At 50.3% G+C, this 18,738-nt stretch overlaps 1 protein-coding gene across 1 annotated transcript in view; it reads right to left on the bottom strand.

The window, feature by feature from the left end:
• The window catches only part of PLXNA2 (plexin A2), a 129,459-nt gene that overhangs the window by 35,083 nt on the left and 75,638 nt on the right, over positions 1–18,738 (bottom strand). Inside the window, exons 9-12 of the mRNA XM_054293915.1 lie at positions 17,794–17,908; positions 9,489–9,689; positions 7,546–7,642; positions 6,962–7,155 (exon numbers count right to left, since the gene is read on the bottom strand). Coding sequence (XP_054149890.1) covers positions 6,962–7,155; positions 7,546–7,642; positions 9,489–9,689; positions 17,794–17,908 — 607 coding nt within the window. The remainder of the gene's footprint in view (positions 1–6,961; positions 7,156–7,545; positions 7,643–9,488; positions 9,690–17,793; positions 17,909–18,738) is intronic.

Raw genomic sequence — 18,738 nt, 5'->3', positions numbered from 1 at the left:
GGTGATGGAGGCTCCCCAGGACGAGGTGAGAATCTTGACTCCATGTTACAGAAGGCTGATATATTATATTATATTATATTATATTATATTATATTATATTATATATCATACCATATGATATCATACTATATCATATCAATAATATCATATCATCATATCATATCATATCATATATCATATCGATATATTAAAACTATACTAAAAGGAATAGAGGGAAAGGCTTTCATCAGAAGGCTGGAAAGGAATGAATAATGAAATCTTGTGACTTGACCAGAGAGTCTGCCACAGCTGGACTGGGATTGGTCATTAAGGAAAAACAATTCACATGGAACCAATCAAAGATGCACCTGTTGGTGAGCAACCTCCAGAGCACATTCCAAGCAATCAGATCATTATTGTTTACATTGCTTTTCTGAGGCTTCTCAGCTACTCAGGAGAAAAGTCCTAGTGAAAGGATTTTCATAAAATATCACAGTGACAGTGACATCCCCACCAGGCCCCTTGTTCAGCTCCATCCCTGGTTTGGAATCTCTCCTGCTGCCAGACAAGCCAGGGCCACCCCTCATGGCTCTTCTGGGTGTCCTGGAGGAGCCCAAGGATGCTGAAATCCATCCATGCCCTGCTCCAAGAGAGGACTCTGAGGTCCCTGAGCTGGCCAGGAAGAGTGGGCAGTGCCATTCCCAGACATCCTTGTAGGACACACCTGGCTCCTGTCTCCATCCAGAACAGGTAAGTCACCTTCCAGAAGCAGCCTGGTGCTTGGAGAACTTTGCCTTCTGCCTTGGCTGTTCTCTGAATGTTAATGTCACATTTTATTAGTGACTTGGCACCTCAAATGACTTAAAAATGCTAAAGGGTGAGGTGTGTGCTTTCAAGCTGCCTGTTTATGGCCTGCCTCAGCCATAATCATCCCTGCTTCCCTGGACTTGCATTAAGGACAATCTCCTCTTCAATTAGGAGTATAAATTTCAATAATGCATGGTCACAAAATTTGGACCCAGGACTCTCAGACTGTTATCCTGAATCTGCCACTGCTCTGTTGTTGCTCTTGGGTGAGTTTCTCATCTTCCCTGTGCTGCAGTTATTAATAAATAAACACAATCCATAATAATGCAATTTAATTAATTTAATGGATAAATCTTGTTTATGCTTCTTTGTTCCACCCTTGTCTTTGGCAAAAAAGCTTGAGCTCTTCAGAGCCTTTTTCCTGCTGTTTCCAGATGGAAGGGTGGGTTTTTCCACCTCCTCGGGGGTGAGGAATATGGCCAAACACCAGTGCCACCACCCCAGTGACCTGCCCCACAGCAGCCCTTATGGAACACCCCTGTCCCCATCACTTCTGTGCTTCTCAGTTCCCCAAAGCATCTCCAGAAAGACAGCCAAGATCTTCAAGAATTAATCCCACCATCCCCACTAAACCAATGGTTTCCCAGTTCTGTGCTTCCCAGTTCCCCAAACCACCTCCAACATGACACCCAAGATCTCCAAGAATTAATCCCACCATCCCCACTAAACCAATGGCCACATGGTGGTTTTTGAGCACTGCCAGGGTGACCGCAGCACTTCCCTGGGCATTCTGCCCCGTTTTTTGCCACACATTTTTGCTGAGGTTATTCTGGCTCCATGCACTCACCAAGCCACCCCCTCCTTCCTCCACATCCTTTAATTCCCACCTCCCTCTCCCCTCCACTGCCTGCTGGAGGATTTTAATTTATTCACCACGCAGTGCCTGTTGTGCTGCTGTTCCCTGTAACTCACACCATGGCCTGTCTTGTACCATTTAGCTCTGGGAAGTGCTCATAAACCCACTACAAAACCAAGCTGGGTTGTGTTACACCGAGTCCTGGAGGCCTGGTGGTGTTTACATCACTGCTGGGGAATCACCTGAACTTGGCTGACAGTTACAACTGTCCTCTGCAGCTCTGGATGATGTTAAAATGCATTTGCTGGGGCACTTACTCCGCTGTCTCGTTGTCTCATCACCGCTCAAACAAAAAGAAGTCACTGCTTGCCATTTCCTGAGCTGAGCAGGAGCAGCAGGGCTGGGAGGCCTCCCTGAACAAAGCCCAGCTGATGCTGTATTTTAAAAATGTCCTGACCTGGAAAATCCCCAATATGGAGCTCCACTCGACCTAGATTTTAGTGGCCACTAATTGAACAGTTTTGAAGTAACTGTGCCATAAAGCAGCCCCAGGGTTAGAACAGATGCATTCAATTAATTACAGCTGGAGAGATTCAGTCAAAATCGCAGAAAGAAGATAAGTCTTAAAGGTCCCGGTGCACCCAGAGCAGGGCACCCTCCGAGCAGCATCCTCGTTGGGGTGAGCATGAGGCACCTCAGCACAGCCAGCCCTGGCCTGCCTTAATCCCAGCTGGGAGCTGCAGGGCTGCCAGCCCAGATTTCTGATCTGAGACAGACAGGATTAGCAAGAAATATTCCCCAATTTCAAGAAAATCGCTTCACCAGACTGGCTTTTCACTTGGAGCTCTGTGGAGGATGAAAAGGAGCTGCAAAGGACAGCTGAGAAAGAGCAAGGCCATTCCAGGAATTGGACGTTTGCTGTTTAGGAATCTGCATCTCTGCTGGAAGTTTTTTTCAGCTTGTTTGTTAAACTGAAGCAGCTTGAAAGTCACTGAGATCTGAGCGGGGTGTGGGAGGGAGAATTATCCTGAGCAGGTCACCTCTCCCTGCTGCAGAGACAAACCCCAACCCTGTAATAAGGCTGGACAGGACCAGGTGTGCGGCCCTGTGTTAGTGATAAAATGGGCTGGGTGCAGGGATGAGGGGGTGCCAGGAGCTCACACCCTGCCCTCGGTCAGGGAAGGGCTGCAGGTGCTCCAGAGCACTTCTCTTATTGCTGCTTTTTACCTGAAACCAAGGTGGGCACCCCAAAGATGGAACCTAAGAGATTCCCCAGGGCTGGAGCCCAAGGGACCCCCAAGGCTGGAACACAAGGGATCCCCAAGGTTGGAACACAAGGGATCCCCAAGGTTGGAACACAAGGGATCCCCAAGGTTGGGATCCAAGGGACCCCCAAATTTGGGATCCAAGTAATCCCCCAGGCTGGGATCTAAGGAATCCCCAAGGCTGGAGTCCAAGGGACCCCCAAGGTTGGGATCCAAGAAATCCCCAAGGCTGGAACCCAAGGGATCCCCAAGGATGGAACCCAAGGGACCCCCACGTTTGGGATCCAAGGATCCCAGGGTCCCAGGAGCCCCAGCCCAGTGCCAAAACCTTTCCCCTCGCAGCCTGCAGAGGACACAGCTCCAGCAATGAGGGATAAATGTTCTCAGTGTCATGTCTTGCCGCTCGAATCTTTCAGCGTTTCTGACATGAAGCAACATTTTGCCTGCAGAAGAAGTCAGAGAGGAGCCGGGGAGAGCTGGGGCTGCTGGGGCTTTCCCTGAGGAGCTGCAGGGAAGGAAGGCACAGAAGAAGTCAGTGAGGATCCAGGGAGAGTGGAGCTGGAGCTGCAGGGAAGGCACAGCCCTGCACAGCGAGCCCTCGGCATCTGCTGGGGTGCACAGAGACCCCAATCAACGGCCCAGCCCCTGCCCCCTCCCCAACCCCAGCCACCTCCATCCTCTCTGTGCTTTTCTGCTGCTGCTCCGAGCCCTGGATCCCGGCTGATGAGCCCAGCGGGGAGGCAGCACATGAGCATTGTCATCCCGGCATGATCCCTCCTTGTCTCTGCCTCAGCTGATGGCACATTCAGAGCCTAATTGTTATCTCAGCAGAGCAACTCCATTATTCAGCCTGACACTGCCCCCCCTTCAGCTGTTTGTTGCGCTGATGTTATATTAATGAGGCCTGCAAATAAATGAATAGGAGATCAGAGTGCCGCTTGTTCGCCAGAAATCTGATTTTTATTTATTTATTGCTAAGGCCACGGGCCGGGTGGAAGCTTTAAGCGGCTGAGGGGACTTTGCTGGGGAGGGCTGGACCTCTCACTCAGTGACAGGACTGCAAATTCCCCACTGCTCATTTACTTTTAGAACTATTAAGACACAATCTCCTCATTTATGCATCCCCCGAAGGCAGTGGCGCCTGGGAGCCAGGCCCTTGACCTCAGCCTTGTCACAAAGAGTGAACCTGGCCAGATGAAGCAAAAGGAGTGGAAAACCAGCCCACATTAAAGGCTTTTTTACTCTGGGTAACCCAGGCTGCAATGTGAGCTCCAGCATGAGAGCAAAGCCTGCTCCCCAGTCCTGTCACTGCTGGTGCCCAGGGGATGGGGGATTGGCACCAGTGCCAGCCTGGACCTGTCAGGGCCAGGGCAGGGTGTCCTCCCAGCTGTGCAGCTCTGCAGCACTGGGCATGGCAAAATGTACCCAAAATCCTGAGAAAATTCAGATATTGGGAAAGGACCCAGCAGCAACAAACACTGGGAAGGTCTCATGGTCTCCTCCACAGTCTCAGACACAGACCTGGGGATGGAGTCAAGAAATCTGCAACAGCAGAGCTCTGCTCTTTTCTGCTTGGACAGAGCCCAAAAGTATTGCTTTCAAGTTGGACAGTGATGAAACACTTGGTGGCAGTGCCCTGCCTGCAGCCAGCTGCCAGAGCCAGCCTGGCACTGCTCACACGCGAGTCACTCGCTGCTTTCCCCTTCTCTGCCCAGCTCAAGGAGGGGCAGATAAAGAATTCCAACATTTCTTTGAATTGACAACTTTCTGCATGGCTTATGGGGAAGCAAATCTCAGCAGAGGCTGTTTTGCTTCCTGTAGCACAACCTTGTGCAGCAGAACAGAACTTGGGCAAGAGAAATTTGGGCTCTGCCCAGTGGCAGGGCAAGGGGAAGATCCAGGGGAGCCTTTAAGGATCGTTTTATCTCTTGGTAGCACAGCTGGGACTTGGAAAACAAAGAGACTAACCAAGCAGGGAAAGGACAGGCTTACCAATCCTTTTTAGTGCTTTCCTATCCCTGCACAACCAACCACCAGCTCCACTCTGCCCTGTACAAAACTGCACGAGAGAAATCCTGCACAAGAGAAACACCTACACAAAGAAACACCTGCACAAAGAAACACCTGCCCAGCAAAGGTGTGCCGCTGCTGGCAGAAGGCCCAAGGCAGAAATACCAAAATGCCAAAACCAAATCTGATAATGTCCCTGAGGATGGATGGACCCTCCTCAGTGACACCATTCTCCTGCCAGCCCCACCCAGCCCACAAACAGCAGCAGCCTCTGTGCTTCCTCCTCTCCTCCATAAAAGGAGGTTGATGCCTCCCTCCCACGGGATCTGAGCCAGTTTAGTTAAACCAGTGCAAAAACTTATTTAATTTAAGAGGAGACTTCCACACTCACTTGGGTTCTGATCCATTTGGCAGACTTTGGGTGCTGAGCAGCAGTGCCAGCAGCATTGGTGTAACAGACAACTCTGATCCTGCTGTGCTACACCTTTTGCAGTGTGGATACACAGCCAAGGCAAGGGAGGCTTTTTTGGGGATTTAATTAACTGAGAAACCCAAACCTGCCTTGGTTCCCACCTGACAGGAGTGTCGCTCCTCATAGCAGCGTTAACAGAGCGAGTGCAGTTTCACCGCTGAAAATGCTCCCGGGACACATTTTGCATCCCTCAGTGGGCTGAGCAGAAATATCAGAACCACCAACTCCAGACTAATTAGCTCCCTGGTTTAATTAGCATTCCCGCTGCAGTCTGTGGCGGTCATTGCAGTGTGGGTGGGGCAGAGGCTGCACACTAAAACATCCCAGAAAGTTCTGGAGTGTTTTACCCACATTTCTCAGGGCTGGGCGGATTTTGGGGCAGCACAGGGGGAGTGTGGCAATCACACATCCTCTGAACACAGAGAGAAACACAGCAATTCCCAGGATTTTCCTGGGTAAGGCTGTGAGAAAGCTCAGAGTGAGAATTAAAACAATCCTTACCTTCATTTCTTGCGCCTGTTATGTACACGTGGAATGTGTTATGGAGATTGTTTACCAAAGGGTGATTTGTTAATTCGACTCAGGAGGTGGTGTTTGGATTCATTGACCAGTTGGATCCACCTGTGTGTTGGACTGGCTGGCAAGGGTGATGGGATTTTCTTGGTAGTAGTACAGGGCAGTGCAGTAGTAGTAGTATAATAGTGCATAGTACAGCAGTATGATAGTGTATAGTCTCAAGCTAAATCAGGGAAGGTACAGGTTGGATATTAGGGAGACATTTTTCACCGAAAGAACAATAAAGTACTGGAATGCTCTTCCCAGTGAGCTGCTAGAATCACCATCTCTGGATGTGTTCAAAAAAAGACTGGACATAGCACTTGGTGCTATAGTCGAGGTGTTGGAGCGTAGGTTGGACTTGATGATCTTAGAGGTCTCTTCTAGCTTCATAATTCTGAGAGTCTGTGATTGATTCTCTGTAGTATAATATAGTGTATAGTACAGTGTATAGTCTAGTAGTATAATAGAGTGTAGTGCAGTAGTACAATATAGTGCATAGTATAGTAGTAAAGTATGAGTATAGTAGTAAAGTATGGTGTAGTATAGTAGTATAATATAATGTAGCATAGTAGTACAATGTAGTGTAGTGCAGTAGTATAATATGTATCTACATACAGTATTGTATGATATATATATAGTATATATCTATCATACAATATAGATATATTGATACATAGATATATCTATACATTTAAATTTATATCTCTAGTATATCTATATCTATCTATCTATATATACTATATAGATATATAGTATATATATACCATATATCTATAGTATATATACTATATATCTGTATATACTATATAGTATGGTATATATACTATATACCATATATAGTATATATGTACTATATATCTATATATAGATATATAGTACATATATACTATATATAGTATCATATGCTAGAATAAAGCATTTAATCAGCCTTCTGCAATCACAGAGTCAATGCACTCATCCCCGTCCAGGGTCTCGCTGCCACGCCAGGGGAGCAGGGGCCGGGGCCGGGCTCACCTCGGTGATGCGCGGGTTGGAGCACTTGACGTTGTGTCCTGCCCAGTGGAGCCAGGGCAGGGCGCCCGGGGAGCTGCAGTGGGGCCGCAGGGTGCAGCGCTCCTCGCCGCTGCACCAGCCGCACGCGAAGCGCGGCTCGGCCTTGAGGCACAGCCCGCAGCTCTCGCGCTGCGCCGCGCACTTGTACAGGTGCACTGCGGGGCAGGAACGGGGGGTTAGCTGGGGGGGATCCTGGGGGGCAGCTGGGGATGGGGGGTTCACTTGGGGTACAGCTGGGCCTGGGGGGTTCACTCAGGACATGGCTGGGATTGGGAGATTCCCCCAGGATACAGCTGGGATATACCCTTGGGGTACAGGTGGGATTGAGGGATTTCCATGGGACACAGTTGGGATGGACAGATTCAATCGGGACTGAGGGATTCCCTTGGGGTGCAGCTGGGATTGGGGATTCCCTCAGGATACAGCTGAGAATTGGGTATTTCCTTGGGATACAGCTGGGATATACCCTTGGGGTATAGCTGGGGTTGAGGGACTTCCAAGGGACACAACTGGCATGGCCTGAAGCCAATTCAAGCAGACTTTACCTTTCACGTTCTCGGGGTTGTCAATGACGAAGTTCCCGTTCCAAACCACGGCAAAGTCCACTGCCAGGTTGCTGATGTCCATCCCATCATAGAGGTACTGCGGGGTAAGATCCAGAGTGAAATGCTTGGGGAGACAACACTCCCAGGCAAAGAGGGTTTTTTGAGAGAAACCATCTTCATTCTCTGTTTAAAAACATCTGCTGGTGCCTCAGACACCACATTTTTACACTTCATCTCCAGGGCTCTGCTTTGAGTCCCTTCTCCTCATCAGGAGGAGATAATTAAATCAGATCTAGTCCTTGTGAGAGGTAACAGATTAATTATTCCTCTTGCAGTGGCTGCTCTCATCACTCAGTCTCTGGCTTGCCAACACAGCCCCTCCAGGTAACCAGACTGGGACTGGAGCTGCCCTCAGGCTGCCTTTTGCCCAGTTTGTGACTGGGAGCCCCAGAACCCCACTGCAGAGCTTTGCAGGTGGAACAGGAAAATAGAGCAAAAATAGATGGTGCAGAGCCCCAGCCACTGCCTCAGCCTGCCCCAGGACAGCACTGGCCTGAATTATTCCCCTTTTTCTGACGTCCTGGGGCCCGTGGCTGAGTGAGGCTGGATGCTGCAGCTGAATTCCCAGTGAATGCTGAAATTCCCATTATCACACCCAGCACTGGCCAGGCCCCACTCTGGAGCTCTCTTTAGGTCAACCAAGAGCTGCTAAAAAGATTTCAGGAGGTGAGTGAGCATTGCCATGCTCCCTGGGAGGAGGGAGTGGTGATGAAAGCAGGGCAGAGTGCTCTGCCTGTCCCTGGGCAGCAGCTGTGCAGCTTTAACTCACGTTTAACTGGGGTGGGTTTTACTAAGCTGGGGTGGAACAAGAAGCTGTGAGTCCAAAATGGCCCCCACATCCTCCCCCTACCACTTCCTATCAGCCCAACAGCAATAAAAGTGCTTCTCTAATGCTTATAAATCACTCTGGATAGGAAAAGTACTATGTACTATTAATGCATTTATTATCCACCAAGCTGCAAGGCCCAAAGACGGCCAGTGATGTATAAATATCCAGTAAAACTTTAAAAAATTCAAAACTTCATTAACAATTTAAGGCCATCTGCACTGAATATTCAAGTGGACCCTGTTGTGCTGCCTAAAACAAACTGACTGTGCCCTTTTTGCCCAGGGCCCTTTCTGAGCACATGGTGAGCAGAGGCAGGGCCACGCTCGTGAGGGGACACAGGAGACCCAAATTTTGGGCTGTGGATCAGGGTGGGGGTGCCTGGCTTTGCCATTTGTGTTTTGGCATCACAGAGTGCCCAGCAGGGTGAATTTGGGGTGTTCTGGTGAGGTTGAGCCCTGTTTTGAGGAGGGGATAACCCTGCCCTGCTCCTGGGCGGCATCACCTGGGCAGCATCCCCTGGTGATTCTCCTTTCTTGGGCAGCATCACCTGGTGATTCCCCTCCCCAGCCTCTCTCCTGGGCAGCATCCCCCGGTGATTCCCCCTCCACCTGGTGATTCCCCTCTCCAGCCCCGCTCCCTCTCTCCCCCATCACTTTCCCTCTCCCCCTCCTTCCCCGCTCTCCAGCACCGCTCTATTCATCCAGCCACCGTGACCTGGGATGTGACAGCTCCCCGATAAGGGGTCTGTGATTCTCCTTATCTCCCCGCGTGTGAATTAGCCTGCCTCAACACCTCCTGCATTCCCTCCTCCTCCCCTTTCCCAGGCCGACCTCCCACAGGCAGCCAGGGCACTCCAGATCCAGCATCTCCTCCCTGTGGGCATTCTCCCAGCTGGGATTTGGGATTAGAGAGATTTTCCCCCCTCCCCAGGCGTTGCCAGCCATGCCCATGCCCATGCCCGTGCCCATGCCCGTGCCCATTCCCATGCCCATGCCCTGCCCGTGCCCATTCCCACGCCCATGCCCATGCCCATGCCCGTGCCCCTCTCACGCACCGAGCTGTTCTGGCACTGCACGCTGGAGCTGTTGAAGCGCAGGGCGGGCACCCTGTGCACGATGCCCTGGATGCTGAGCACGCACTCGTAGCCCCTCTGGCCCGACTGGGGCTGCGGCAGGTTCCGGGCCCTCAGCGTGATGGGCTTCACCTCTCCCACCGGGATCAGGATCTCCTCCGTGGGGAACAGCTGCGGGCAGTCCTGGGGGGCAACGGGAGAGGGACGAGGTCAGGGGTGGGGTGTGCTGGGGATGCTTAGCATTTTAGCTTTTATATTTTTATATATTTTATGTATTGTTTTATATATTATATATATTTTGGATTTTATTTTTATATTTTATATATTTATATTTTATATTTTAAATATTTGATATTTTTATACATTTTTATATTTTAACATTTTATATAATTGTAATCCTGCAATTCTGCAAATCCCGCAAAATCTGGACTGTATAACTCCAAACTCCATAATTATATTATTATATTTTTCTTATATATTTTAATATATTTTTTATATATAATTGTAATCCCGCAATCCTGCAAATCCTGAAAAATTTGGAGTGTATAACTCCAAATTCCATACTTACATTTTTTATATTTTTCTTTTATTTTTTAAATATATAATTGTAATCCTGCAATCCTGCAAATCCTGAAAAATTTGGAGTGTATAACTCCAAATTCCATACTTACATTTTTTATATTTTTCTTTTTTCTTTTTCTACTTATAATTATAATCTTGAAATCCTGCAAAATTTGGAGTGTGTAACTCCAAACTCCATACTTATACTTTTTATATTTTTCTACTTTTTTATATAATTGTAATCCTGCAATCCTGCAAAATTTGGAGTGTGTAACTCCAAACTCCATACACAGTGTGAGTCTGGAGTTATATATATTATATATATGTAGTTATATATATAATGCTGCTCTCCCGTTTTGGTCAGACACAACAATTCCTCTCCAGGCCTGGCAATCAAGGACACCTCAGTGTTTCAGGTTCTGGGAGATGTGAACAAAACCATGACACCTTCCCATCCAAAGCATGTGTGACTCTGTGAAACACCATTGCACAGATATCCAGGTCACCCAAGCACAAACAGAATGTCTGAATGAAACCACAAAAATGACTTATCAGCTGCTGGTAACGGTGTGACATCCCTCCCGTGAGATCTCAACATCCCAAACATTATCTCTGCACAACACACTGGGAAATACAATTTTTCTCCAATTTCTGCAGCAGGAACTGCAGCACCTCTGACCACCAGCTGTATTTACATTCTGCGCAGCTCTAATTTGCTTTGATCTAATGGAACAAGGTACCTAAGCACCTGTAAGCACCTGACACTGAGTGATTAATCCCCAGCTAAAGCAGGAGTTTAGAACAAACACGTCAGTCTCCGTTCCCTCTGCCAAATCCCAGAGTGGCACCCCAAGGCCCTGCAGCCTGGGGATGAAAGGGAATCGTGCTGATGGCAGTGCCAGGAGCCATCGTGCCCAGGATCCTGTGTGCAGGGGGGAAATGGGGAAAATCCCCCTCCCCAGGTCAGGCAGCCCCCAGCCAGGGGAAGTGTTTCAGCACGGCTCAAGCCAGCTGTAAATGAGGAACAGATGCTCAGCTCTGGAGCAGCCACTCACTTAAACTGCAGCCTCATAAACCTTTTTAGTGGCACTTTTCCGTATATATATTTTATTTTATTCCTAACAGGGACTTTCACGGATTAACAGCCAAGAGTGATTTCAAACTCCATCAGCTGCGCTGGGGAGGGAAGGGAGGCCCTTTCCTGCAGAGGAGAGGGTTCACAGGCTGGGAGGGAATGGCATTCCCTGCTTCCCACTGACCCTGCCCATGGATCCAGCCCAGTTTTGATGGAAAATGGATTCACAGCATTTTCCATCCAGCTCTTCCAAGCTGACTCTGCACATTCCCTCCTCTCCTGAAGCACCACTCACCTGTGCCACCTTCCACTCAACACCTGCCTGCACTAAGGGTTGGATTTCACCCCAAAGCCCCATTGAGCTCCAGCAGAGGGGCCCAGCCCCGAGGGCTGGAAGGAAAAGCAACCCAGAGCTGCAGAATCCTTTACCCCATCACAACTGAAAACAAAATATCTCCACTTGCATCACCAGTGGGAGAACTTCAGTGCACGGTCCTGAAAATAATGAATATGTTATGGACCATTATCCCTCCTGGCCAGCTCAGTCCGTGAGGAGACTGCTAAGGAGAGGCTCCTTCCTTCCCAGGCACAGGAGGGGACTCCATCCCACATCTGCTCCCTGCTGCTGAAAGTGCTGCCAGCAAAAACTGCTCTGCCATCATTAGAGGCAAGTGGGGCAAAATAGATTTATCTGCTTTTCCATTCCTTTGGTTCCAGAGGACGGCAAATGTCACACTGGGGTTGTGGGGAAGGCGAGGCAGCCTGAGCAGGAGCGAGCGGCCCCTCGGTGCTGGCTGAGAGCCGCAGTGATCACGCTAACAAGGGACCCACGTTGGGGATGCAGGGATCTGTGGGAGGATGCCAGACTCCAGCAGAGCCAGGATGCTCGTGGGCAGTGCCTGCTGAATTTCTGAGCTGGGCGAGAGGAGCTGCAGGGGCTGGGGAGGGCTGGGGTCAGCTCAGACCCTCAGATCCTGTGCAGCCCCTGGGAGCATTTCCAGCCCCAGGGAAAGCTCAGCTTTCGGGGCTTTTCTTTTTCCAGTTTGTTTTTAAAATTGCTGCTTCAGTGATGTGCACCCACGGCCCTGCAGAGCCACATCCCTGCACCCCAAATCCCTGAAAATCCATGTCCTTGTACCCAAATCTATGCACAGCCACATCCCTGCACCCCAAATCCCTGCACAGCCAAATCCCTGCAGAGCCACATCCCTGCACCCCAAATCCTGCAGAGCCAAATCCCTGCACCCCAAATCCCTGAAAAATCATGTCTCTGCACCCAAATCCTTGCACAGCCACATCCCTGCACCCCAAATCCCTGAAAATCCATGTCCTTGTACCCAAATCTCTGCACAGCCATGTCCCCGCACCCCAAATCCCTGAAAACCCAATTCACCGCACCCAAATCCCTGCACAGTCACACCCCTGCACCCCAAATCCTGCACAGCCACGTCCCTGCATCCCCAAATCCCTGAAAATCCACCACCTCTCCCAGCTGCTCCCTGGTGGAACAGCCAGTGCTCAGGTAAATGATTTTGTCAGGGGTTTATTTATCATCGGTTGGGCAGTGCCTCTGTCCGTGCTGATCCCCTCAACAGGAAGTGCCCTGGGAAGGGGTGGCAGCACCAGCCAAGGTCCCTCCTCGTGTCCCTGCAGTGCCAGGCTCAGCCTGGGTGCCCCATCCTGGTTCCCTCCCCAGGAAGAGCCAGAACCAGCCAGAAAACACCGAGTGAAGGCGGCGGAACACACAGCTCGTTCCATAATCAGTTTACTTTGTTTTTTAATTCATGAGAGGTAAATCCTGCAGCGAGTCAGAAAGGCCATTATTGCCTCCTCTCTCTAAACAAACAGGCAGAATCCTCTCATTATCCTCCTTGACTTCCCGGAGCCAGAATAAACACGGATCAGATCTGCTGGAGGAAGACAAGGCTGGGGTGCCTGAGTGGCACAGACTCTCGGGGAATGTTCTGCCTGTGAAGTATCAGCACACACAATTTACAAAGACATTTTATGCTTCTCCAACACTTTTTAGCCTCAAAGACTCCAAGGTCTATAAATACCTTAAAGACCCACGTTCTGCAGCTGTCTCTGGAGCAGAACAGAGCACCCATGGTTATTATTTGTGTTTAACCGAGCAGTTTTAGTAGGTCAAACCTCCTTGCTCTTATTTGGAAAAAAAAAATTGCCTAGAAATGGCAGGCAATTCTTCTGACTAGAGGATTTAGCCCAAATGGCAGAAAATAGACTGTTTCTGTACTTTTCATCTTCAAAAAACCCCCGCAAACTCTCCACAAATGTAAACTTGCCGCACGTTATTTTAAAGTTATAAACATAACCCAATCTGGCACGTGAATGTAAACCCCTGGTTCACAGTTGTGCTCCCAATGATATAAATTACAGTCCCTGTCACTCATGGGAACACATTATCCTTCATTTATGCCACGGGAAGGGAGAGCAGCCCCCGCTCCTTGGAAACCAGACATGAAAGGAAGGCAGCTGGAGCCCAGCCTGGCGAATTCCTGACCCACACCACCAGCCCTGAGCTCCAACCTGGGTCTTCTCCATCGCTTTGGGAGGCATGGGGGTGTTCAGAACCTTTCCCTGCTGTGAACATCCCTTTGTGTGCCAGGATCAGCTCCCTGGCACAGGGTACAAGCAGGGACATCTCCCTCTGCTCCTGCATCCCTCCCTCTGAACACCAAACATCCACAGCACGGATGATAAAAGCCGTAACCTGGGTGTTCTCCATCGCTTTGGGAGGCAGGGGGGTGTTCAGCACCTTTCCCTGTTCTGAACAGCCCTTTGTGTGCCAGGAGCAGCTCCCTGGCACAGGGTACAGGCAGGGAGATCTCCCTCTGCTCCTGCATCCCTCCCTCTGAACACCAAACATCCACAGCACGGCTGATGAAAGCGCTGCCACGGCTCAGAGCTGAGGGAATTTTGCTGAAACCGGGCTTTTTGCTCCTATTTCAGGCAAAGGCATCTCCCCAAAGTGAGGTGTGACCCTGCAAAGTCATTGGCTGCCTTTGGTGGCCTGAGCTGTGGCTCTGAGTCACCTCCAGCACATCTCGGCCCTGCTGGCATGGGGATTGGCAGGGCAGCTCTGCAGGGCTGGTTCTGGTTTGTTCTGTTTCCTTCAGGGCACATCAAGCAGCACTCAGCACCCAAGGGCACAGCCAGGGGCAAGGGCGTTGCCATAAAATCAGTGGGAATTCAAAGGAGCCCCAAGGGCACTGAAATCCCCGAATCTGGAGCTCTGTGTCCCCAGATCAGCGTCCCCCTGTGGAAATGGCATTATCAGCACACACTGGACATCAAAGGGGGACGGGCTCTCACATCCTGGGGAGCTAAGAGGATTTATTTGGTTCTAGCTCTCCTCTGGGATGGGGTGTGAGGATGTTTATGAATCCACATTCCTCCTCATTTAGAGAGAGGCATCCTAAAACCTCACACACACACAAGCCAAACCACATGGCTTCATTGGCTTGATTGGGGTTTTGTAAAGTGGGACAATCAGTGCTCCACACCCAGGAGAATCTCTTGGAGAAATCCTGATTTAGTGGGGGCAAGGTCTGAGCAGGCACCTTCAGCTGACAGTGAAGGCTCTGACCAGGAAAAGGATGGGGAAATAATTGCTTCTCTAATTATTAACTCCTAAAGAATTGGCTACCTGGAAAGGGAGACCTCAGAGGATCTCAGAAATTCCCAGGAGAGGGAGAACATCAGGAGCAGCCAGCCCTGTCCTGCAGGATCCCTCTGCTGCAAAGGCTGTGAAATATCTGCATCCACTGACCAGTGACCCCAAACCACAGCTCCACTGTTCCTAAAGCACCCACCCACATTTGGGGCTCCCTGAGCTCTGCCCTGGGATCTGAGCACACAATTCCTGTTGGCAGGGCAGGTGGAGGGATGAGGAAACTCCCTGGGCTGCATTTCCATGGCAGGCAGGGCAGAGGCTTGCAAGGAGCAAGAGCACAGCCCATGAAAAGGGAATTTCTCTCCCCCATCTCCTCCCGAAGTGGCTGAGGCTTCCAGCCCTCGTTCCTCCTCCAGACAGACAACTCCTGGGAGCATCAAAGGGAGCTCGTTACACATCCAATCCCACTGGGACGCCAGTTCTGATGGGCCAGGAGTAAAAGGGAATATTCAAGATATTTTCCCTTGAATTAAAGATAAAGACGCGAGCGATGTGCAGGCCCGTGTGAACACGTGTGTAAACCTTACGTAAGGAGAGGCACAGGGGACTGAAAGTAGGGCACAGGCACGGAGATCCCCACTCCAAACACCACTGGCTCTGCCGGGGAGGCAGCCAGGGAAGCACAAACAATTTCCTAATACATCAGGCCGTGACACAATGAGAACATTGTGATCTGAATTGGTTGAGGAGAGGAAACCCTCCACGAGGCATTTGCTTATTTGTGTGTTGGTGAAGAGCCCATAGCAAAGGCATCATCACCAGGCTGTGTGTGGAGGGGAAATTCATTGCTCTTAAATGAGCAAACACATTTACTTGGGGTGGTTTGGCCTGTGCTCAGAGGTCTGGGGGAGAAATGATGGAGAGCACTTGTATCGTTATCATCAGCCCTTATCAAAGCTAATCACCAGCAGGGTGTGAGGTGTCCCAAACCACCAGGTAATCACCAGGAGGGTGTGAGGTGTCCCAAAACATCCCTGGTGAGAAATCCTCTGCAAGATGAAGACAAAGGAAGTTCTTTGGAGACAGCCCTGTGATCCCAGCAGGAACTTCCAGGGATTCCAACTGCTCCTCTCTCCCTCTGTGTGACCTGAGGGTGCTCCCAGGGGGAAAACAGAGATGATGGGATTGTCCTGCTCTAGCAGGGACTTGTCAGACACTGCTGAAATCCCAGGGCTGGGGACCCAGAGAAGGGAGAGCTCCACCTGTGCAGCCTGGGAGAACAGGGATTATTGGGGTGTGGAGGAGAACACCCCCCAGCACTCAAGAGGAGGAGAGGCGAAGGGTTTTGCCTTCTCTTGATATGGTGAAAGGAAGTTTCCTGACTTTGAAAGATGGAGAAAGGGTTTGGTTTTTGTCTGGGGTGGAAGCTCCTCCCTGGGCACCCATTCCCATCCTTGGGTTCGCAGCTTCCCAGCAGGTCCTTGCACAGCTCAGAAATGACTCTGCCCTTTACCTCTCCTGGCAGCCAGGGAGACACAGAGTGGAGTTTACTCCCAGCATCAACCTGGCTAAACCTCCACTCCTTTTGACAGCTCAGTGTTTACAGCACTGACTGATCCCTCCTGTTTTTCTCCATCTCCATCACTCACTGACAAGGATTTGTCTGGATGCTGGCACACTTTCCTCTCCTCTGTTTTTCTCCTATTTGTAGATGTCCTCACTGCTGCCTTTCCCACTTTCCAGCACCCTCAGGATTTCCAGAGCATCTTTTAAACTGTTTTTCCCTTGCAGCTTTCAGAGCTGCACTTATTTCAGAACAGTGGGGGCAAAGAGCAGGACCCTGCAGCACCAGGACCCTGTGAGGATGAATCAGGCAGGGGATCAGGCAGGACAAGGAGTGCAGAAACCCCGGACCAAGGGCTCCTTGCAGTGGTAAATCAGGATTTGTGCTAACAAACCCCTTTCCCCCACGGATGCCACTGCCCTGGGACACTCAGGAGAGCTGGCACAGCCACTCACAGCCCGTGCCTTTCCAAGTGTTAAAAGCATTTTTGGATGGGAGCCCCACACCTTTTATGAGCTGCTAAGAGAGATGGCTCCGGGTCCAGGGTGCTGGAACCCAAACCAGCTCCCTTTTCCAAAATCTGGGGCTGTGCTCTTTGGTAATTCCTTCATCAGCCACAGTCAGGCCCTGCCATAAATCCCAACAGGAGGGACCAGAGCTGTGCTCAGAGCGAGCAAAGCAGAGCTGCTGGAAGTGCTGGAGTCTCTGGCACCCCTGAGGGAAAGCACTACAGCAATTACTGTAATTAATGAACCTGGGCATTCCCACACTGCAGGGAGGGCTCAGCTCTGCTGCTCAGGTCAGGAGCAGCTCTTCAGTGACACCAGCACTGCCCTGCTTAAAGCTGCTCCTGCACTTGTGGGCACCAGAGAAACCCACAAAGCTCACATCAACACGGTTATGGTGCTTGGGGCATGGAAAAGCAGAGGACAGAGGGAGGAATCCCAGCGTGGCACTGTCACAGACATCTTTCATGGAAAATCCTTTCCTTAGGGTTTTTTCCTCCTGAGAAGCTGCGAGGCCTCAGGAACAAAATGTAAACAATGGTTATCTGCTGCTGTGGAATGCAACAAGTGCATCTGGGATTGGTCTCATGTGGTTGTTTCTGATTAATGGCCAATCACAGTCAGCTGGCTCGGACAGAGAGTCCAAGGCACAAACCTCTGTTATCATTCTTTCTTATTCTATTCTTAGCTGGCCTTCTGATGAAATCCTTTCTTCTATTCTTTTAGTATAGTTTTAATATAATATATATAATAAAATAATTATAATATGTATCATAAAATAATATATATAATAAAATAATTATAATATATACAATAAAATAGTATATATAATAAAATAATTATAAAAATTAAAAATGTCAAAAAACAAATCAAGCCTTCTGAACCACGGAGTCAGATCCTGTCTCTCCCCTCGCCCTCAGACCCCCGTGAACACCATCCCATGGTACCTCGGAGACGTTGATCCTCCCCTCCTGGAAGGAGCAGGTGGTGGGGTCGTGGGTGCACAGGTTCCTGTACTTGCACCAGTGGCAGCGGAAGGCACTGTTCACACAGGACAGGCACCTGGGGGGAGAGCAGGGTCAGCACAGGCCTCAGCACCCGGGCAGGGCTGCAGCCTCCTCCAGGCCTTGCCAGAAATTCAAATTATTTCCCTGGGAAAATAATTCCTTTGGTGAAGAATTCCTTTGATAGAGCACAAAACAAGAAATGACTTTGGGAAAACGCACACAGCTCCCAAAACAGACCTGGGGCAGCCTCACAGTTTATCCCAGGGTAAAATGCAAGCTGGGATTTACTGCACTTCCTTGGATTGGTGTAAAATAGAGCAGGGCACTGCACAGGCACCAGGCTTGGGCTTTGGCTCCTAGGAAAGAAGGCAAGCCTGGCAAAAATGGGATCAGTTGTTCTGCAAGTCAGGAATGCTTCAAGGCAGCAGCAACGCTCCTGCCTGGCCTGGGAGAGCAGGGGGTGCTGCAAGTGCTTTTGATTCATGTTGGGGAAAAGAAAATAACTGCTTATGAAATGTTTTTGAAAGAACACAGACCCTGCTCAGCCCCGGGGGACCCAGCTGCCAGCAGAGCGGCCGGGTGGGCTCTGTTCCCCTCTCACAGAGAGGCAGGAGCTGCGACAGCTGCCAGCCCTGGCAGTTGCCACCTCCTCCATCTCCGAGGCCACCCCTGGTGCCACGTGGCAGCCCGTGGTGGCAGCAGGATCAGCTGTGCCCGTGGATTCGGGCCATGCCCTGCCCGTGGCTCCAGGCGCTGTAGGGGCAAGTGCCCCGGATTGCTGGAGCCAGGCCAGGCCAGGCAGACAAATGTCACCAGGGAGGCGGCAGCGTGGCCTGGGGCAGCTCTGGAGAGGAGCAGAGCAGCTCTGCAGGCTGGGCTGTCCCA

This window comes from Melozone crissalis, unplaced genomic scaffold, assembly GCF_028551555.1.
Source record: "Melozone crissalis strain CALT ecotype California unplaced genomic scaffold, PUWL_Pcris_2 ptg000198l_1, whole genome shotgun sequence".
In the NCBI taxonomy this organism is placed as follows: Eukaryota; Metazoa; Chordata; class Aves; order Passeriformes; family Passerellidae; genus Melozone; species Melozone crissalis.
Note: the sequence above shows the minus strand (reverse complement) of the source record. Positions and strands in the feature narration are given on the sequence as shown.